The sequence below is a fragment of the Panthera uncia genome, assembly GCF_023721935.1.
Source record: "Panthera uncia isolate 11264 chromosome B3 unlocalized genomic scaffold, Puncia_PCG_1.0 HiC_scaffold_1, whole genome shotgun sequence".
In the NCBI taxonomy this organism is placed as follows: domain Eukaryota; kingdom Metazoa; phylum Chordata; class Mammalia; order Carnivora; family Felidae; genus Panthera; species Panthera uncia.
Window position 1 is genome coordinate 97760541 of NW_026057582.1, and position 19917 is coordinate 97780457.

Here is a 19917-nt window from a genome sequence, read left to right on the forward strand (position 1 = left end):
GAACTCACGGACCGCGAGATCATGACCTGAGCCGAAGTCGGCCGCTCAACCGACCGAGCCACCCAGGCGCCCCTATTGAGTTTTTAACAGAGGTGTGTGTCCATGCACACACCACCCAGATGAAGATACAGAACGTTCTTATCATCCCCAGAAAGTCTCCTTGCGTCCCTTTCTCTATAGGGATTTACATTTGAATTGGATCTTAAGATTTTGGTGTTACTGCTCAGATTGTATTTTGGGAGACGGAGAGAATAAAGCATCTTGAACATTTACATTAGAGAATCTTTGCAATAATTATAGGCTTCTAATTCTTCGTCTGAAGTCAGAGATCTGTTGGAACAGAAAAACAAGTTGACCACAGAAGTGGCCGAACTTCAGAGACAGCTTCAACTAGAAGTCAAGGTACCTGTTTTTTCCTTTGTTATTATTAACATTTCTGTCGTGCTTGATAATATTTTAAGCACATTGGGATGCCCAAGTGAAGTGAAAGTCAGTTTTTTTTTTGTCCCCCAAAGAAACATTCCTCTCACCGCTGAGTAAAAATTCCTATATATTTGGCTCCTGCTGTCCAGAGAAATTTTTATGTTTCTATTTTTTAAGTAACCAAAGCATATAGACACCATTTGCTCTGACAGAGTGAAACACTGTTGGATTCAGGCAGGCCAGTAGGAAACTTAAATGCGTATAAAATACCCAAACTGAGTGATAGAAATAGCAGACCGAGGTTTAGCTGTCTTCATAGTTCTTTTAGACATATTACAGCTCATTCAATATTTAATATTCTTTCCAGTTGCAAAGTCCCATGCCAAATGATGTAGTTTGATTAAGTTGTCTAATAAGTAAGTGCAAAGCCATGGAGTCCATCAGAGTTTCGAGGTAATCTGTGGGATTGCATTAGTGTTGAGTGGAGGTACTTTCAGATCACATGTATTTATATTAGAATCAGCAGAACATCAAGGAAGAGAGAGAGAGGATGAAAGCAAACTTGGAAGAGCTCCAGGGCCAGCACGACAGTAAGGTGGAAGAGAACTCCATGCTGCAACAGCGACTAGAAGAAAGTGAAGGGGAGCTCCGGAAGAACCTGGAGGAGTGAGTCCCGGGCCAAGAGCCTCTGCCCTTCCTGGGTTCTTGCATCCGATGTAGCCAGAATCTTTTTGTCCATTTAATACCAACCAGCCTTCCAGATGTTAATAGGGGCTGCTGACCCCTCCTTTTCTCCCTCTTAACCTTTTAAAATGGGGAAACCGGTGACACATGCAGAAAGGTTAATAATTTAAAAAATCTTTATATACCTTAAAAAATGCCTTGTCAAGTTTCAGCCCCTTAGAGTGACTCTTCATAGCAGATAAGTGAGAAGCAGGGAATACAGAGTGTTGATATCTAAAGACAGAGTTCTCGAGGAGTCTGGACCCAGCCTCTAAAAAGCACATCATATCACTTCTGTAATCTCCTAGTTGGTGAGTTTTCTCCTGAGTGTTGCTGACCAGTGCTTATGCATCTGTTGAGTCTGCCGAGAGGGAAAGTCAAAGCCAAGATGGCCCTGTCATTATGTCATATTAAAATCTGCAACAAAAGGATCTGAAACCAATGTCCGAAAATGTACAATGCTATGAAGCTCTGTGGACATGGTGGAAGCCTTAAGTGAAGGTTTAAGTGGGGGTGAAATCTAGAAGGGAATTCAAGAAAAATAAGACATTATATAATAAAATCATTTAATTGCCCTTGCTATTTTGATGATGTAGTTTCTGCTTTTAAAGCATTCTTAGAGGTTAATTCCGGAAGAATTGGTGAGAAAAAAGCAAAATTTAGGGTGTAGTAAAGACTTTACAAAATAAAAAGGTAAAACAGTTGTCAGTTTGATTTAGAGCAGAGGTTGGCAAACTTTTTCTGTCAGATAGTAAATACTTTAGGGTTTATAGGCCATATGGTCTTTGTTGAACCCACTCAGTTTTTCCATTGTATTGTGCAAATGACCATATGCAATATATAAATGAATGAACATGGTTATATTCTGATAAAACTTTATTTACAAAAATTGGCTGTGGGCCAGATTGGCCAATAGGCCATGATTTGCCAGTTCTCCTGGGGCTGGGGGTGGGGTAGGGTTGGGTGGGAGGTAGGGAATAGGGTGGCTTTGGTGAAGGCATTATCAAAGAGGTTGTGCTTTTGGGGGGTCAATTTCTCATCTTATTGTCTAAATTCCAGGACCCTGTGGTCTCCTTGTGGGGAGAAATGGTCACTATATAACCTTTCCCATTACATTGGTTTGAGTTCTCATTTGTCTTCTTGTTAGGCAAGTTAGACTGAAGTCATGAGTTCTTACCAGTGCCTTTTCTGGTTTGTGATGCCTTGTTCAGTATAGAATGGACAACAGGAGGCTCTTTGGGGCTTTAGATGACTCTGCTTGACCATCCTAAGGTCTGCAATCAGACTGGATGAAAAAAAGCTGGGCCCAGGAGAGTCTCTCTAATGGGCTTCCTTCCCTGCCAGACTGTTCCAGGTGAAGATGGAACGGGAACAGCACCAGACTGAGATCAGAGATCTTCAGGACCAGCTTTCAGAAATGCATGATGAGTTGGACAGTGCTAAACGATCCGAGGACAGGGAGAAGGGAGCTCTGATTGAGGTAAGGGGGACTGTGGGATCAGCTGATATGAAAGCATCTGCCTGGAGAGGATGGGATGGGTGGAGGTGGGGCGGACTGGATACTATGAGCCATAGTCTGTTATGTGTATTTGCTGCACTGTGCCTATGACTAGATTCCATAAAAGCATCACAGTATTATTTCCTTCTGGATTAATAGGTTTTAAACCTTGTCTTAGGAAAAATTTTAACCATACAGTAAAGTAGAAAGATCAATATATGAACTCCCATGGAGCTCCAACCCAGATCCAACAGTCATCAACATTTTGCCATACTTTTACCATTTCTTCATCTGTCCCTTCATTTATCCCATTATTTTTTTATCTGTCCATCTGTTTGTCTTTGCTGAATCATTTCACAGTTAATTACAGATAATACCACACTTCACTCCTAAATTCTTTGGCATGCATCTTAAAAAAATTAGGGAATTTTGTTATAACCACAATACTATTATCATACCTAAAACAATTAATAATTCCTACAATATAACAATAATGCTAATACCTGGTCCTTACTGAGAATTTGTCCCTCAAGTATATTTTATAGTTGTTCCTCCATACCCCAAGCCAGGATCCAACCTAGAATCCCATATTGCTTTAATTGTTTTCTCTCTTTGAGTTTGTCTTTGTATAGATTTTGGTGCATATTTCCAGCTTTCTTCCATTCCATTGGTTTTTGGAAGAGACCAGACCAATGGCCCATATTTTGGATTTGTCCGATTGTTCCTTATGGGGTCCATTAACTTGTTCCACTATCTTGAGCGTTGCCAGTAAATTTGAGGTTAGATCTAAACACTAACAGATTCAGGTTAAACTTTGGGTAAAAACACTTTGTAGGTAATACTAATTATGAGAAAGCATTTTAAAGATGTTAGTGCCCATACAGCACTTATCACAGTTAAGTTTTTGTTTAAGGCTCCTACAAGACTGTAAGCTGTAGGAGGCAGGGTTAGTGATGACTGGCTTAGTGTTTTATCTGCAGTAGCTGTACCTGTGACTGGGACATATGGCACTCAGCACATATTTGGTGGATGGTTGGATGGATGCATTATGAATGAATAAGTGAATGAATGAATATATTTGCTGTGTACATAGGTTGCCTATCTGGCTTTTGCCCGTATGAGTATATTCCCGACTGAATATTTAGCTCTTCTCAATCCATGAGTCAGTGGATGAGGTTGACTCTTTCCACTGCTTAGCATTTGTTGATGATTGTGTGGTTTTCCAAAGACCATCATTATCTCTCCCCTGAATTAGATTGCCATTCTGTTGAGTTGGTAGACACACATAGGTTATGATCATTGACATTGTTTTGGTGGGAACTGGGTATAATCGAGGCTCAGAAACAGAACTTGTATCTCTGCGCTCATTTAGATGTTTTGATGTTGGCTATAATACTATCATAACCTGTATTTTTGGCATAGTTTTGACATTTATTTCCTTATAAGCGTTGGTTTATAGGAACAGCCACAAATAAATGATACATAATTTAGAATGATGCAAAAAAAAAACCCATAAAAAAATAAAGGTATCCTGTCAACCTTTAATTTTCATTTTCTACCACTTTCCCCCTAAGGGCCTGTGTCTTTTCTTCATCCCCTGTCTTGGAGTTAAAGTTTCTGGCTGCCTGTAAGTGTCAGCTGTCAGGTGTTTACTCACCCCCTTCCTTGTTTGGTTTTGGAGTAATTGCCCAGGAGGGATTTTAGTTCTTGCTCTTTAGAACTTAGAGTCTCTTCCCCATGACTTGGCAGCGATGGAGAGCAGAGAGCTTGTGGCCACCCAGGATAGGCATACTCATGGATTCATTTTTCACATGGGCAGAGGGAAATCTCTTCTCTTCTCCCCACACAACCATCTCTCTGTCTCTGTTTGGACCTTTTCTCCCAAACAGGCCTCGGGTCTGTTCCTTAGCACCTATTTCCCTTTTTATCCAATGACCTCTATCTTTTTTTTTTTTTATTTTTTTTAATTTTTTTTAACGTTTATTTATTTTTGAGACAGAGAGAGACAGAGCATGAATGGGAGAGGGGCAGAGAGAGAGGGAGACGCAGAATCAGAAGCAGGATCCAGGCTCTGAGCCATCAGCCCAGAGCCCGACGCGGGCCTTGAACTTGCGGACCGTGAGATCATGACCTGAGCTGAAGTCGGACGCTTAACCAACTGAGCCACCCAGGCGCCCCTCCAATGACCTCTATCTTAAAAAACCACCACATTTGTGGGATTAGACTGCTTCTCGTGGTGCTGCCTTCTTCAGAGGGCTGAGTTACAAAGACAAGGTGCATTAGAATGAGGCTTTGAAAATGGGTGTATTTGTCACTGAAGCATTAAAACATCATAAAATGAAATCTTGAAAAGGACAGGTGGTGGAAACATTTTCCGCACACCTTAATGACTATTTTTCTGCATTTTCTGTTTGCCTTCCTATCCATTGAGAATTTTCATCTGCCCTTCTGTAATTTAGGGACAGTTAGAGTGCCCCTGCAGCTTTGATACCTGCTTTTATTTTATTTTTTTAATTTTCTTATTTTTTTATTTTTGAGAGAGAGACAGAGAGCAAGCAGGGAAGGGCAGAGAGAGAGAGGGAGTCATAGAATATGAAGCAGGCTCTGAGCTGTCAGGACAGAGCCTGATGTGGGGCTTGAACTCTCAGACCACGAGATCATGACTGAGCTGTAGTTGGCCGCCCAACCAACTGAGCCACCCAGGTGCCCCAATACCTGCTTTTAGAAGTTCATTTTTCAGAACCACTTTTCCTTATTATACTCTACAGTCTTCATAGTTCATCTTTTAAGGAGATAAACCGTAATATGTTTCATCATCCTTCTATATTTATTGTTTCTCTTTTTATTTTCAATTACGTAAAAATGTATTGAACATTTTTCACATTTATCCTTTTACTACTTTAAAAAAATTTCCTAAGGGTAAGCTTCCAGAAATGATGTCATTGAACAGTTTATGGCTTTCAATAAAAATGTAGCTTTACAAACAAATTTAAATAGAAGACTGCCATGAATCCTATGATTCTTGTATGGACACTTTATTGATTCTAAAAGAGGAAGGTGTTAGCTGTTGGGAAGTCATTTTAAGTTGCTCAATTTGTTCACTAACTGAAACCTATAATTGTTAGTTGTTCTTTTTATCTGGTATGCTGTATCCTTTTAGGTTCATGTTAGCACATTTGACTTTGCTTTATTCTGTATCTGTCCCTTTCTTCTACTAAAATTTTTTTTTAATGTTTTTTATTTTTGACAGAGAGGAGTGATGTGCGTGCATTAGTGGGGGGGGGGGTGCAGAGAGAGAGGGAGACACAGCATCCTAAGCAGGCTCCAGGCTTCAAGCTCAAGCTGTCAGCACAGAGCCTGATGTGGATTTCGAACTCACTAGCTGTGAGATCATGACCTGAGCGAAACTTGGATGTTCAACCAACTGAACCACCCAGATGCCTCTGTCCCTTTCTTCTAGCCGGCTAATTCAAAGACATGTTGGCTTTGCTTCCTCCCCCATTTCTTGCCTAGCACAGCACTAAGCAACAGAGCAAAGGAATAAATTTCAGTTTTTAAATCTTTTTAGAATTGTCACCTTTTTAAGAAAAGGGGATAATTCTGAATTGAGCCACGTGCTTCTTTGCCTCTTTAAGCACAGTGTACTTAGAGTGTATATTAATGAATATGATTTAATTAATCAAATAGTTTAGTGACTTATTTACAGTGGTAACTAGGATAAGCATATGAACCTCAGTTTTGGTGATGTGTTTTCAGGTTGGTAATGAGAGACACAGAAAGGAAACAGAGCACATCTGCTCTTACAGATGTTCCCAGTGTTGCTGGCTTTCTCATTATTTGCCTCTTCCTGTAACGGGAGGACTGTTATCTGCTGTCTTTCTGCAGGATTAGTTGGGGTACAGTTAGCTTCTCTGTGCCAAAGTGGGTTTCTCCTCTGGAAATTCATCCTCACTGTTTTAATCAAGTTCCTATTACTTGTCACCAACATTTAAAACCTGATCTATGGTTTCTATACCACTAATAAAATAGACCCTGTCTCTTTGTCACGTTCAATTTATTCTTCATATCTTAATAAAAAGTGGCTTGGGGGAATCCAATAACAGATTATAGTTTTGGCCAAGTTTTCCATGGCATTTAGCTTAGAAGAGGCTCTTAAACACAATGCACCTTAAACACTTCTGCTTTTAAATGTTTTAAAAAGTTTGAAGGCTTTTTATTTTGTGAGGCTTGCCACAATCCATAAGATTTTTAATGAAATCTCTTCTAATACTTCACATTTTGTTAAATAATACTGGGCACCAATACAAAATCAGTAAAGCAACATTAGGAGAGAATAAAATGGCTAAAAAGAAGATAGAAAGAAATAGTAAAAAATACAATTTGCTTAGGATAAGCCATATAACTGACCAAAAATAAGATGACTTTGTTATTCTTAAACAATTGATGGTTCTGAACTTTGTAAAAAAAATTCAGGTTACAAAAATGATTATGGGACAAGTTTTCAGCCACTTCTTTGTCTGTGAATGCATTTCCCTCCATTCTGGGGGAAAGGGGTGAACGTGAGACCTCTCTCTAAGTGCATGACAGTGGAGTTTTCTAATTACCAACCATCATCTTTGATGGGAGCCTACAGTGCTGACAGATGGGCCTCACTCCAACAGAATCTGGTAATGTTTTATCCTTGGCATTTGCCAAGAGCAAGTACTTGAAATACTCTGGTATTGAAATTATATTGATCCGAGGATAGACTGTGCTCAGAAATGAGGTCTCTAAATAGTTCTAAACTTGCAGGATATTACTGAATTATTACACACATTTTAATCAAAAAGTACTAAAAAATAATCATGGTTTTCATCAGCTGTGATGTGCTTTCTAGGCTGTTTTTCTGAGAACAAAATTTACATAATTCCTATCAGCTACAGTTTTGATACAAAACCCTTACGTATCCTTTCAGTGAGTGTGGGCCAGCGATGGGGACCCCTGCTGAACTTCTGGGAAACATTTATACAGAAGAGATCAGCATTTTTCTCAGGTTGACCTGGAATACCTGTCAATAGGTGGTGTGTGGAGTGAGGCTTTCTATGGAAAGTAAGTTGCTGCTGTGGATATTCTGGAATGTCTGCTTTCCAGATAGCCACTTGTTGTTGCTGCCAACAGCTAGGTCCCAGAGTGGGCTTCTCTTTTTCTTTCAGCTTTTTTTCTTTTCTGGTTCTGGGCATGTCTGTTTTCTTTTTTAATTTTTGTTAATGTTTGTTTATTTTTGAGAGAAATAGAGACAGAGCGTGAGTTGGTGTTGGGGGCAGAGAGAAAGGGAGACACAGAATCCAAAGCAGGCTCCAGGCTCTGAGCTTGTCAGCACACAGCCCGACACTGGGCTTCGACTCATGAACCGTGAGATCATGACCAGAGCTGAAGTCGGATACCTAACCGACTGAACCACCCGGGTGCCCCGGGGAATGTGTCTTTTCTTTAAAGAGGTGGACTTCCTTACAGGCACTTCCAGCCATACCCAGTGTTCTATTCCATTTGCAGCTGAGAGACTGAGCACAGGGTAATTGTTTGCTCCTCAGCCCCTCTTGAGTGTGTAGATTTGTGGTCAGGCTTGCAGAGGCTGTGTGATTAAGAGAAGGGGTATCGGTATCCAGTCTGTGTTCTAATCTTCCACCTCTAAGCTGTGTGAATGTAAGCATGTTAGTGTCTCAAAGCTCCAGAGTTTGGTTTTTGTTTTTGTTTTTTTTTCCATCTATGAATAAGAATAATATTAATCGCCTTGAATATTCTCTCTTAGGATTTTTGGAAATCTTACCACAGTTCCTGTTATATACTATGTACCAAGCACAATCACATCTGTCGCCTCTCCCTGCTCACATACATTCATACTCACTAGGCTTTTATCTCCTGGATACTTTGTTATCTGCACCTAGCCTGAATGCATATGAAGTTTGAAAGTGCTGATTCTGATTGGGCAAAGCTTTCCTTTGTTTTCTGATTGGTATCTCTAGAGAGGCATGGTCACTTCTGATGGGTATTTACTTACGTTTTGAAATTTATATACTTTTTCTGCTCTCTTTGTCTTGATATAACTGGAAATGAGGATACCGAGGCGATGGGGTAAAGTTTCTGAAATCTCTCGTGGTTTTTTGGCCTCTACCCTGGAAAACCTCAAGTGCTGCTAAGTGATAGGGTGAGGTGTAATCTGATTGGATTTGTACAACACAGGCCACTTAAGCAAAGCCACGACCGCAGATAATGGCGCGTCGGTGTAAAATGGACCATAAAAACCTAGGTTCTTGACATGCATTGGTGGCAGGGCACACCAGGCAACGCAAAGACCAGATACATCCTGGGAAAGATAAGTGTGGGAAGAGGAACTGCCTTATCATCAAAACAATTGAGAAATGGGTGAGAGTAAGAGGAGGAAGTGGAGTTAGAACCACAATGTCTGTTAGAGGCTGGCAGAAAGCCCAGGAAGACCTGATGGGGTGGCCAGTCACAGCCGTGATGGTGGGGGGGTTTCTGCTGCCTTGGCTGGCAGCATTGGCACCAGGATGTCCCCTTTGGTGCGTGTCAGGATGGGGTATATTTTCATAAGATTTGCATATGTGTTCTGTGCTTGGTGCTTTGGAAGAACCAGAATTGCCTTATTTACCTGGATGAATCTCTTGACCTTTCTTCTGAGCTTCTCAGTGCCTGCTAGCGAAATTTTTGAAGGGCTAAGTCTTGGTCTGTGCCATGTGGCTCTACCCTGGGACTGGTTCAATGCATGTGCATGTCCCAGAGAAAAGGCTAAGAGATTCCATCGTCAGTCATATTTTCATCCCCTCATCAACGACATACTTCTTGAATGGAAAGTCGTTTATCATCGCCAAGGCCTTAGCTCCACAGGTGGCAGCCATTCCTCTGATTCTCCAGGAATTCCAAGAGAACAGGATGTGTATTTACTCAGAAGTCACCAGTGAAAAAATAGACCAGTTTAGAATTCTTACATCTCCAGACTTCTGCCGTGCTGCATGTGTGAATTTATTTCTACTCAGAACAGACACATTCCCAATATCATTGATGTGTGCACCAAAAATACAGTCAGATCTATATCCTTCTTTCAAGGGGCTGACAGTCTAACAGGGGAGGAAAGAAAATAATCTCTGTGGACTGCAAGGTAAAAGCATTAAGTGCTCTGAGACACACCGCTAGAGTGAGATGGGTATCAGGAAGGGGATTCAAGGAAGACTTCTTGCAGGAGATCCTGCTCTGAGTCTTCAGGGATTTTCTGAAAGGCAGAGGCAGGTGGGATTGAGAGGGAAGAAGGGCGCTTGAGACAGAGGATCACGTCATAGGGGCCACAGGTGAGCAACTGGATGCAGTGAGTAGTTGGGTGGCAGGAGAGCCTAAACCAGGGAGGCGACGGAAAGGATCTCTAGGATGTTACAGAGCTAACATTTTGGTTCTGAAGGACAAGGACAAGAGAGGTCAAGGATGCTTCTAAGCTCCCAAGCAGGTGGTGCCATTTAGAAGAATAATGAACAAAGGAGGAGGAAAGGAAGGAACATGATGAATTCGCTGAAAAATATAAACCTACTGAATCTTAGGTGCCCGTGGGACATCCAGATGGATGTGTCTGGCAGGTCACTGGAAGTGCAGGTCTGAACTCAGATAAGAGTTGGGAGGTAAAGGTTTGAGAGTTACTTACTTAGAATGAATAGTTGGGAAAAAAAAAAAAAAACCCAACCGATGAGCTTGCCAAAAAAGAATAAAGAATGCGAAGTTGCATTCTTGGGGATCATCTTAGCTTTTGGGAAGAGGGAGAGAAAAGCCAGGAAAGATTGTCATAGAAAAAGCAGCCTGAGGGAAGAAAACAAGCAAGTACTGTCTTTGAACTGCAGGGCAAAAGAGAATTTTAAAGAGAGGTTGGGAGGATCAAAGAAGGGTTGGTGGAGAAAAGTGAGGACCCGGGAGAAGCCTGGACTTGTTGACTGAGAGGTCACTATGACCTTGGAGGGGACAGTCTTAGTACAGTAGGATCCAAGGCCATGTAGCAAGAGATTAAAGAGTGACTAAGTGGTCAAGAAGCACAGTGGACAGAAATTACACTTTATAAAAATTTAGTGGCAAAGCTTGTTGTTGTTGTTGTTGTTGTTGTTGTTGTTGCTTTTTGACCCAGTGGATTCTTGTGCCCTGAGGGAAAGAATACAGACTCAAGGAAAGAGAAAAGAACAATGTGACAGAGAAACAGATCACCGATGGAGGAAAGGCCTGGAGCAGGCTGGCGAGGGGCAGCTCGTGGTGTGGGAAGTGGCTGCGGATGGGAGGGGGCTGGGTGTGCGGAGAAGAGCCGGGGTGGGGGTGCTGCCGAGGCACCCGCGTCCGGGTCCCGCCAGTGTGACGTGGGGGCGTCTGCAGGAGAGGAGTGTCCTGAACTTGAGGATCGCCGAGTAGGTCTGAGACAAAGATGGTGAAGTAGAAGGAATGCGAACTTTTGGCAGGACACGCTTGGGTTTAGGTAATGCGATTTGTAGTGGAACGTGTTGCCCCAGTTTTGTGACTTTTCTCAGGAACTCTTGGCAGTGAATGAGGAGAAGATGGGAGTGTGTGCCTTGCCCAAGTGCGACAGGAGACTGGGCAGAGCCCTCCCAGTACCAGGGCTGTGAATGAAGGGTTTGACCACACGCAGGGCCCCAGGGGGGGCGTGAAGTTAAGTGAGCCCACACAGTGGACACGTCCCCCAGTGAAACAACAGCACACGTGAGCCCTTTGTGAGGGCAACAGACCATTCATTGCACAGAAAGGAGGTGAGATGGAAAAGACACACCTGCCCCCTCAAAGCAATGAAAATGAAATCAGTTTCCCTTTTTCTCCTTCAAATCGAATCTCAAAACTAAGGCAAACAAATCTAGGGGAATGATGGCGTCAGAGGAGTGAAAGGGATGAGGAGGAGATGGTCTAGACTGGTGTGTACTATGGTGAGGAGAGAGTCAGAGGACAGATTGAGAGGATGGCCATTCGTCTGGGCCACCCAACTGGAGGGGACACATAGGGCCATTCAGCAGAGATGTTTAATCCTCACCTCCCTGTTCACGCTTCCGTCTCTAGGAACTCTTACAGGCAAAACAGGATCTTCAGGATCTGCTCATCGCCAAAGAGGAGCAGGAAGACCTCTTGAGAAAGCGGGAGCGTGAACTCACTGCCCTGAAGGGCGCCCTGAAGGAAGAGGTTTCCAGCCACGACCTGGAGATGGACAAACTGAAGGAGCAGTACGATGCCGAGCTGCAGGCCCTGAGGGAGAGTGTAGAAGAGGCCACCAAGGTGAGTCTGCTGAGCCAGGTCTGGTCAGACTCCAGGGCATGTTGGCCCGGGGCAAGAGAGTGAGGGTGTGGCGCGGGGGACAGACGAAGGGGCGAGACCGCCTTGCTCACGCCTGTGCTAGTTGTTTTTCTTTTCACTACAGAGTGAAACTCAGTTTCATCAGATTGTGGAAATAGAGCTTGATCACGAATAATGAGCTCAGCCCTGTTGCTGTTGACCATTTTGAGTCTATAAATTTAAAAATTGTTAAGGACATGGATAATGCTTTTATTTGAGGTGAGATTTGGAGGCCCGTGAGGGAACCGAGCCCCTTGCAGAGCACACAGCGGGGCCCCTCCAGGTATGCCTAAGGGTTGGAGGCCGAGGGCATTGGGTGGCTTTGCGACAGGATTGCAGACCAGACCCAGATTTCTGGAATCCTGACCCCTGCCCCTGCCTTAGCCTGTTCCTTTTGACTTGTGAAGCCTTTTGTTAAATGGTTTGGGTTCTTTTCTTAGCAGAGTTCCACCAGGGCTAATTGGCTGAATTGCCCAGACCCTTGTGAGATAATTTTTCTCTTAATTGAATTCTTGGCTCCTACAACATAGGTTGTAAATTATGTTGAGGTCTTCTGGTGCAGGCTTCATCTTGGCTGTTGAAGAAGAGAAAAAGCAACGTTTTGAAGGGGAAAATGCTTTGAAATATCATGCCATCTTTAGGGAATGAGGGGAATTACAGAGTATAAAGTTTTTTAGAGTCTCTGCGATGCACAGGTTAAAGAGGATGAGGAAAGAACTCTTGATACTGTTGGTTTATTCTGTGATGATTATGGCGACAGCTTTGAGCTTGTAGGCCCCCCCCTCCCCTAAGCTCCATAGTGATTCACTGATTTTCAATTATGGCATGGTAATTGCAAATGACAAGAAGTGAAAGATGGTTTTGTTTGTTACAACAATAAAAGGTCTGGGAAATAGTGTGTTTGGGGTTGTTATAACTGAGATAGTTTTTAAAGAGCTTCTCATTGATTTGCCTTAGGTTTTTTTTTTTTTTTTGGAGATTAGGTTTAGTTTGAAGGAGAAAATGGAAACTGATTTAATTTTCGTTGCTTTGAGGGGATGTGTCTGTTCCATCTGATTTTCTTTCTGCGCAGCAGCCTGGTGTCCTTTTTCTTAGCTTTTCTGTGCTGTTGTTTCGTGGGGGATGTGCTAGTAGGCTACTGAGTAAGAGGATTCTCCTTTGAACCCACATGTCTTTATCACGTTCAGACCTTTCATCAAAGCTCGAGTTAATATGTTTATTCATTGAAGGGTAGTCGAGGATGGTGTTTCGGGCATATGTATAGTGATCTGAATATAAGGAAAGTTAAATTTGTGCCACGCATCAGATGCAGGATATGGTATTAGAAGCTTGTAGGTCCTCTCACAGATAGTGCAAGTGGGGAAGGGAAACATGGTAGGTGAAAGAGGACATTTTTGTTGTATGACATCAAGATCATCTGTAGAGACATAGTCTGTTGCATTTTGACTCTTTCAGAGGTCAGTATTGTATGTTAATGTACAGCATTTTAAAAAATGTTTTATTTTTCAGTGAGGACAAGTGGGGGAGGGGCACAGAGACAGGGGAACAGATGATCTGAAGCAGGCTGTATGATGATAGCAGAGAGCCCGATGTGGGGCTTGAATTTATGAACTGCGAGATCATGACCTGAGCTGAAGTTGGATGCTCAACTGACTGAGCCACCCAGGTGCCCCAAGTACAGCATTTTAATTATGCCAATTTAAGAAAGATAACTTGGTTGACCCATATGGGTTTGTGAAAGAAATAACAAGTGAGTTAACCAAGACATGTATCATTGGCAGAGAATGTAGGGTTTCTAAGCAGCAGGAAACTAACCAAAAAGGGATGCACCTCAGCATCCAAAGGGGTGTGTGCCAGCAAGGTTCTTTGTCCCAAGGTCATATTCTACAGTGCTCTCAGAATCTTCCCCTGAAAGGACAAATCTGATCATGTCAGCCTGTGCTTAAAGGCTCTCTTGGCTCCCCATTGCTACATTTAAGTTCCAAGTTGTTATCGTGGTAGGTGATAGAAGCCCTTTTTCTACCTAACCCCGTTTCCAGAAAACTCCATGTTCTCTTAGTCCTTTCACCTTTCTGTACATGTGAGCTGACCTCCGTCCACTTTTCTGCCAGACTACCCCCTTGAGAATCCTTCAAGACCCTCCCCAAATTTCCTCTCCCCTGTGATGGTGACTGGATTCTTCCACTCCCCTTCGTGGGGTTAATTGCACCTTTCTTAGGGTTTCTTTTGCTCCCTAGTTATTCATCTTCTGTAGTTGCTATGATACCATGTTGTAACTCATCGTGTCTGCGACTTCGTTAGACTCTAAGCTTCTTAAAGAAGCACAGGGGACATTTTTATCCCTCCTTTTTCTTCCTGGAGTAGGAGTGGAAAACTTAAGTACCTCAGGGCCCAGGCAAGGACATGAATGAGTGGACTTCTGGGTGTGTTGTTGGGGGGACAGTAGGACACGGTGGAGACTGTGGCAAACTAGTAAGTGTGCCCTTTGCCGTAGAGTTCGTTCCTTCTTTACTGCTGTTGAAAATTGTTAGTAAAGGAATCCTGCCCCATGTTGTCATCTCTCAATTTTTTTTTTTAAAGAATTCGGATATCTGGATGTTGATGTGAGATCTTCCGACTTTTAAATTAGCAAGAGAAGAATGATATCGATCAAACTCAGCTCATCTGCAGGCTGCCATCGTGTGACCTTTGTCTCTAGAGTTTAGCACAGTGTCTGGCACACAGTTATATCTGCGTAATCTGATGAGTGAAAGGAAGTAGACGACAAATTCCCCTCATAACTGGGTTTTCAGTCCCTGTTGTGTAGTTACTCTTGGCTTTTCTGCGATGGTGATGGGGGACGTCTTTTAGGAAACTCTGTTACTCTGAATTTCTGTACGTTGCCTTTACGTTTCCCTGCAGTTTCCTAAAGGGCATCATGATTGCATTTTTGTCTCTTGTTTAGCTTGTGCTTCTGAACGTGGTTGCTGAACAAATGTGACTGAATCATATCTAATGGAAAAAATAAAGTCAGTTTAGCAGACAGATGCTGCCTTTTTGTTACATTATTTACATGTGAGTATTCTATAATAGAATTTTAAGGTTATTCTATTAACTACTTGGAGGAGAGTGAATTAAATATAATTTTCTAAAGTTTATTTTATTTATTTTGTAAGAGAGGGAGGGAGGGGCAGATAGAGAGAGAATCTCAAGTGGGCCGTGTGCTGTCAGCTCAGAGCCTGACACAGGCCTCCATCGCAAGAACTGTGAGATCATGACCTGAACTGAAATAGAGTCAGACACTTAAGTGACTTAAATACAACATTTTAATTTGGTATCTTGTTTCTTAAGTGTGTGCATTAGCATTTAGCCTTTTGCTGTCCCAGAGGAAGGACTTATCCACCACTGTGACTAAAAACTGACATTTCTTTGAGGAACTGCATTGCATTAAAAAGTTTATTTCCTTGGTAAGTCTTAGGAGGCAGCCCAACTTCCTGCCATTAGTTTTTCTAATTTTTGTCACTGCCCCAGGGCCCAAAACCCCTAAAGCGCTATTTTATTGTTGTCAAATAACAAATATTTCATCCTGGCCTGAGCTGGAGTGCAAAAAGTTTTAAATTACTAGAACATTTGGTGAAAACCACCAAGTTGTATTAAGAACATTTTACAGGCATTCCAGATAGACACTCTGCAAGAGTGGACTTGGTAGACCCAAGCAGCTACACCTTTAAGAAGAGAATGATTGCTTACCAGATGAGAATTCATGAGTGCTTGTTTTTTGTTTTTTTGTTTTTAATTCTTTAAAATTAATTAATTTTGAGAGCAAGAGAGAGAGCATCAGCAGGGGAGAGGCAGAGAGAGAGAATCCCAAGCAGGCCCTGCACATTAGCCTGGAGCCTGATGCGGGGTTTGAACCCACAAACTGTGAGATGATGACCTGAGCCCTGAGTGCTGTGGTTTTGTGGTGTTTCCTTGTGCAGCAAAATGAAATGTACCTTCCCCTCCAAGCAGTGGTGGTTTGGGTCATTAGGGGAGCTACTTGAGTTCCCTTCCCATTGAGAAATGGAACTTGACGTCTGTTAGAAAAGGGGGTTATTTCTATCAAACATTCTTCCAAAGGACCCTTGAGGACTTTGACACTGTATTTCATAGCTACTTCTTTGTGCTATGTCCTTTTATACTCTTTCTGGTTTTGAAAGGGAAATGTTCGGTCTCTTCTTGGATTTGTGACAGTTGCTAGAATCTAAGTGAGGAAATGGACAATCAGTGGGGATGTGAATGACCGCTGTCTGGTGGAAAAATGAAGCCGATAGCTCCTCTTTTTCATCCGTACCCCTTTCCATCTTCAACTCCTTGTGCAAAAGACAGGTGCAAACAGTTTAGTGTTTTCAGATTTCTAGCTCCTCCAAGGAGTTCCCTGGTTGCTTCTTGGACCTTACAGTTTCTAGGGACTGGTGAATGCTGGAAATCTTGTTCTAGGTTTTTTCTTCTCTTTCATACTCAAGACTGTCATCATTTTCCACTAGGCATCCCCAGTGTGTGGCATTTAATAGTGTTCAATACATGGTTTTGGAGGACAGGAATAGACAAAAGAGAGATGGCCTTTGAGTCCTGACAGTCCTAAGGCATATTAGATTATTTTAGGGTCTAATTTATGAATTTAAATTGTTTCTTGTGAAAATAACCAGATCTTGTCTGTTGAGAGCAGTTTCATAATGTTAATGTTGATCTTCGAAGGACTGATTTGTGTCTAAAAGATATAGGTATTTTGAGGGTGTTCAAAGAGCCACTTTTACTTTTGTATTGTGTAACATGACTTCTGGACCATTAGGCCACCTCAAGGCCTCAACACACAGCAGTTAAGCAACAAATATGTCTTAGATGAGTGGATGAGGGGAAGTGGAAGGAGAATGGAGATACGTGAGAGACTCTTGCCATCTTTCACGTCTCCATTTGTATTATATGTAAATACAACATTTATAAGTTTACTTACTGAACCATTGTCAAGTGCAAGGTATGGTGAAAGTTACGAAGATAAATCAGAGAAGTGTACCTTCCAGAAGATTGGAGGGGAGAGAAGTAATACTGAAGCTGACTACAGAGTGGGAAAGAGTAAATGTCCCAAGGGAAGTGTGGCTAAGTGCTGTGGGAGGTGGCTCGCGCTGGGGGCAGGGGTGATGTGAAGGGGAAGCGAGCGGTGTTTGAGGCCGAGGACATGGGTGGTGCTGGGTCCAGCATATTCAGCATCTTGTAGGTAGGGAAGTGAGATGTGGCTCTGGGCTGGAGCCTTGTAGAGCAATAGAAGATAGGATGGTTACAGATTAACAGAGACTTTTGAGAGGCAGAGACCCAGGTCCAACACATGGACCATGTTTGGATCCCAGTTCAAACAAATGAACTGCAAAAAACAAAATATATTTGAAATGATTGGGGACACTTAAACATCATCTGTATATTTAGTGATATTAAGAAATAGAGTATGCAAAAGTGTTAGGAGTGATGATAGTGTTATTTTTAAAAGTTTATCATCTATTTGTTTATTTTGAGAGAGAGAGAGAGAGAGAGAGAGGGAGAGAGAACACCAGTAGGGGAAGGGCAGAGAGAGAGAGAGAGAGAGAGAGAGAGAGAGAGAACCCCAAGCAGGCTCTCCACTCAGTGTAGAGCCTGATGTGGGGCTCAGTCCCACAGACCATGAGATAAAACTTGAGCCAAAATCAAGAGTCAGACACCCATCCGACTGAACCACCCAGCTGCCCCAATAGCTGACCCATTTTTAAGAGTCTTTTATTTAAAAAAAAAAAAATGAAGTTTATTTATTTTGAGAGAGAGAGCATGAGCAGGGTAGGGGCAGGTAGAGAGTGGAGAGAGAGAATCCCAAGCAGGCTCTGCACTGTCAGTGCAGAGAGCCTAATGCCGGGCTTGAACTCATGAACCATAATATCACGACCTGAGCTGAAACCAAGAGTTGGACACTTAACCAACTGAGCCACCCAGGCACCTCAAGAGTCTTTTACCTTTTAAAGAAACTTACTGAAGTATTTATAGGTGAAATGGTAGGCTATCTAGAATTTGCTTTAAAATAATCCAGTTGGGGGAGAAAGTGATTGGGGGTGTGGATAAAACCAGATTAACCATGTGTTGGTAAGTATTAAAGCTGCATGATGGATAAGTGAGCGTTCATTATGCTACACACTCTACATTTGCTAATGTTTAAAATTTTTCATGATAATTTTTTTTAAGAACAGAAAAAGACAAGATAGATAAGGTGAGGTGAAGAGGGATATGAGGACTCATTAAATATCGTAATGCTGTGATACATGAGTGGTTTTTCATTGGTGAGGGAGCACTTGATGTTTGTCACAGAGACCTAATAGGGACATGCTTGCATAGCAGGGACATGCTTTCATAGCGGTGACCTGCAGGTAGGGGAGTTAGCAGTTGTAAGAAAGGTTAGAAATAGGAGGATGGAGCTGCGGGGTCAAGGAGGCAGTGGCCAGGAGAGGCAGGACTGGCAGGACTGGCAGGAGAGTCCCCACATGAGTGCCATGATTGGGGTGAGGGACAAAGAAGAGATAGGGCTAAGCCCAAGGTATTGCCTCAGGTGCTGAGGCCTTGCTGGGGATGGGGAAGTTCCAGGTGGGGCTTCTGGGGGAAGGCGGTTGGTGAGAGGCAGGGTGGCCCTGTTGGGTGGGGTGGTGAGCCAGTCCACGAGGGTGGAGGCCACTCCTGGAGGGTCGTGATGGCTCCAAGACAAGAAAACAGGAGCATAGGGTAGAAGAGCGGGAGGACGCAGGCTCAGAGACAGGATGAGAAGCGGCCAAGTCTAGTAACAGGAAAGCAAGTTGGAAGAGTGTTGCATTTGGCTTAATGGATGATGTATTTGAGAAACTTCTAGAAGCAGCTTGTTTTTGCATTACACACACATATATATACACACACGCACACATATATATATATGTATATATACATACAAGTCTCTGTGCTTTCGTCTTGTTTTGCTCTGTATGGTGTAAATTCTTTCTAACACATTTTATATCCTATAACGCTTCTATAAATTGTATTCAAATTCAGAATGGTGAAGCTTTCTTTCCCCCTCAAAAGTGTCCTCAAATTATGGCTCTATGTTTATGTTTCACCGAACAATTTGGAAATGTCACTCATCTTATAAAAATGGAGATGTGCTTCAGTGCCCCTTTCTTGTGTCACTTCTAGATTTTCCCTCTCTCTTTCCTACTGATCTGTGACTGGTTCCTTTAAAAGCAAAAGGTCACCAGAGGGTCAGATGGTAAAATCAGTGCTAATCTCAAGATCAATGGAATTGCCTCCCCTAAAGATAGGGCTAATTCAGTGAAAAATCTCATTTCTGTTTTCTCCACGGGAGCGAGGGTAGTGAGGGAACCTGGAAAAAATCCTTATTTCCCCAGCTTTCTAATTTCACATAATCGGCTTACCCTGGATGACGGCTGTTGAGAACGGGGGACATGGCAGGGTGGCAGGCAGGTGCTCAGGTAAAGGGAAGTATCTCTTTTCTACCGACTCAAGTGCGCCCAGAGTGGCACAGAAGTTTCCATCGGCCAAAGTAAAATGCAAAGATTCAAGGTTAAACAAGGTCTCCTACATTTTTTTCTTGCTAGTTTTTTTTTCCCCCCTCCAGAAATGACTCTTTTAATAATCTCATTGCTCTTTTGCATTCTGTATTGATTAAAAAGTAGCTAAATAGGAGGCATGGTGTGGTGTCCTAGGATGTTTGTTTTGGACCCACCATTTAAGCCCTAGACATGCCCCCTCCCTGCTGGGACTCTGATCCCAGTTGCATGGGTCCTGATAACGCCTCTTAGGGAGCTGTGGTGAACATAAACAGGACATCTCTGTACTTGCCTCCTGGTGCTTTCACTCAGCTGCCAAATTGACTTGCTGTGGTTTGTAGAAGAAAGAGT

At 42.7% G+C, this 19917-nt stretch overlaps 1 protein-coding gene across 4 annotated transcripts in view; it reads left to right on the plus strand.

The window, feature by feature from the left end:
• CGNL1 (cingulin like 1) overlaps nt 1-19917 on the plus strand; it is a 157681-nt gene that overhangs the window by 64244 nt on the left and 73520 nt on the right. For all 4 annotated transcript variants that reach the window (XM_049613684.1, XM_049613683.1, XM_049613686.1 and 1 more), the window contains exons 5-8: nt 301-402; nt 941-1089; nt 2491-2626; nt 11732-11944. In XM_049613684.1, coding sequence (XP_049469641.1) covers nt 301-402; nt 941-1089; nt 2491-2626; nt 11732-11944 — 600 coding nt within the window. The remainder of the gene's footprint in view (nt 1-300; nt 403-940; nt 1090-2490; nt 2627-11731; nt 11945-19917) is intronic.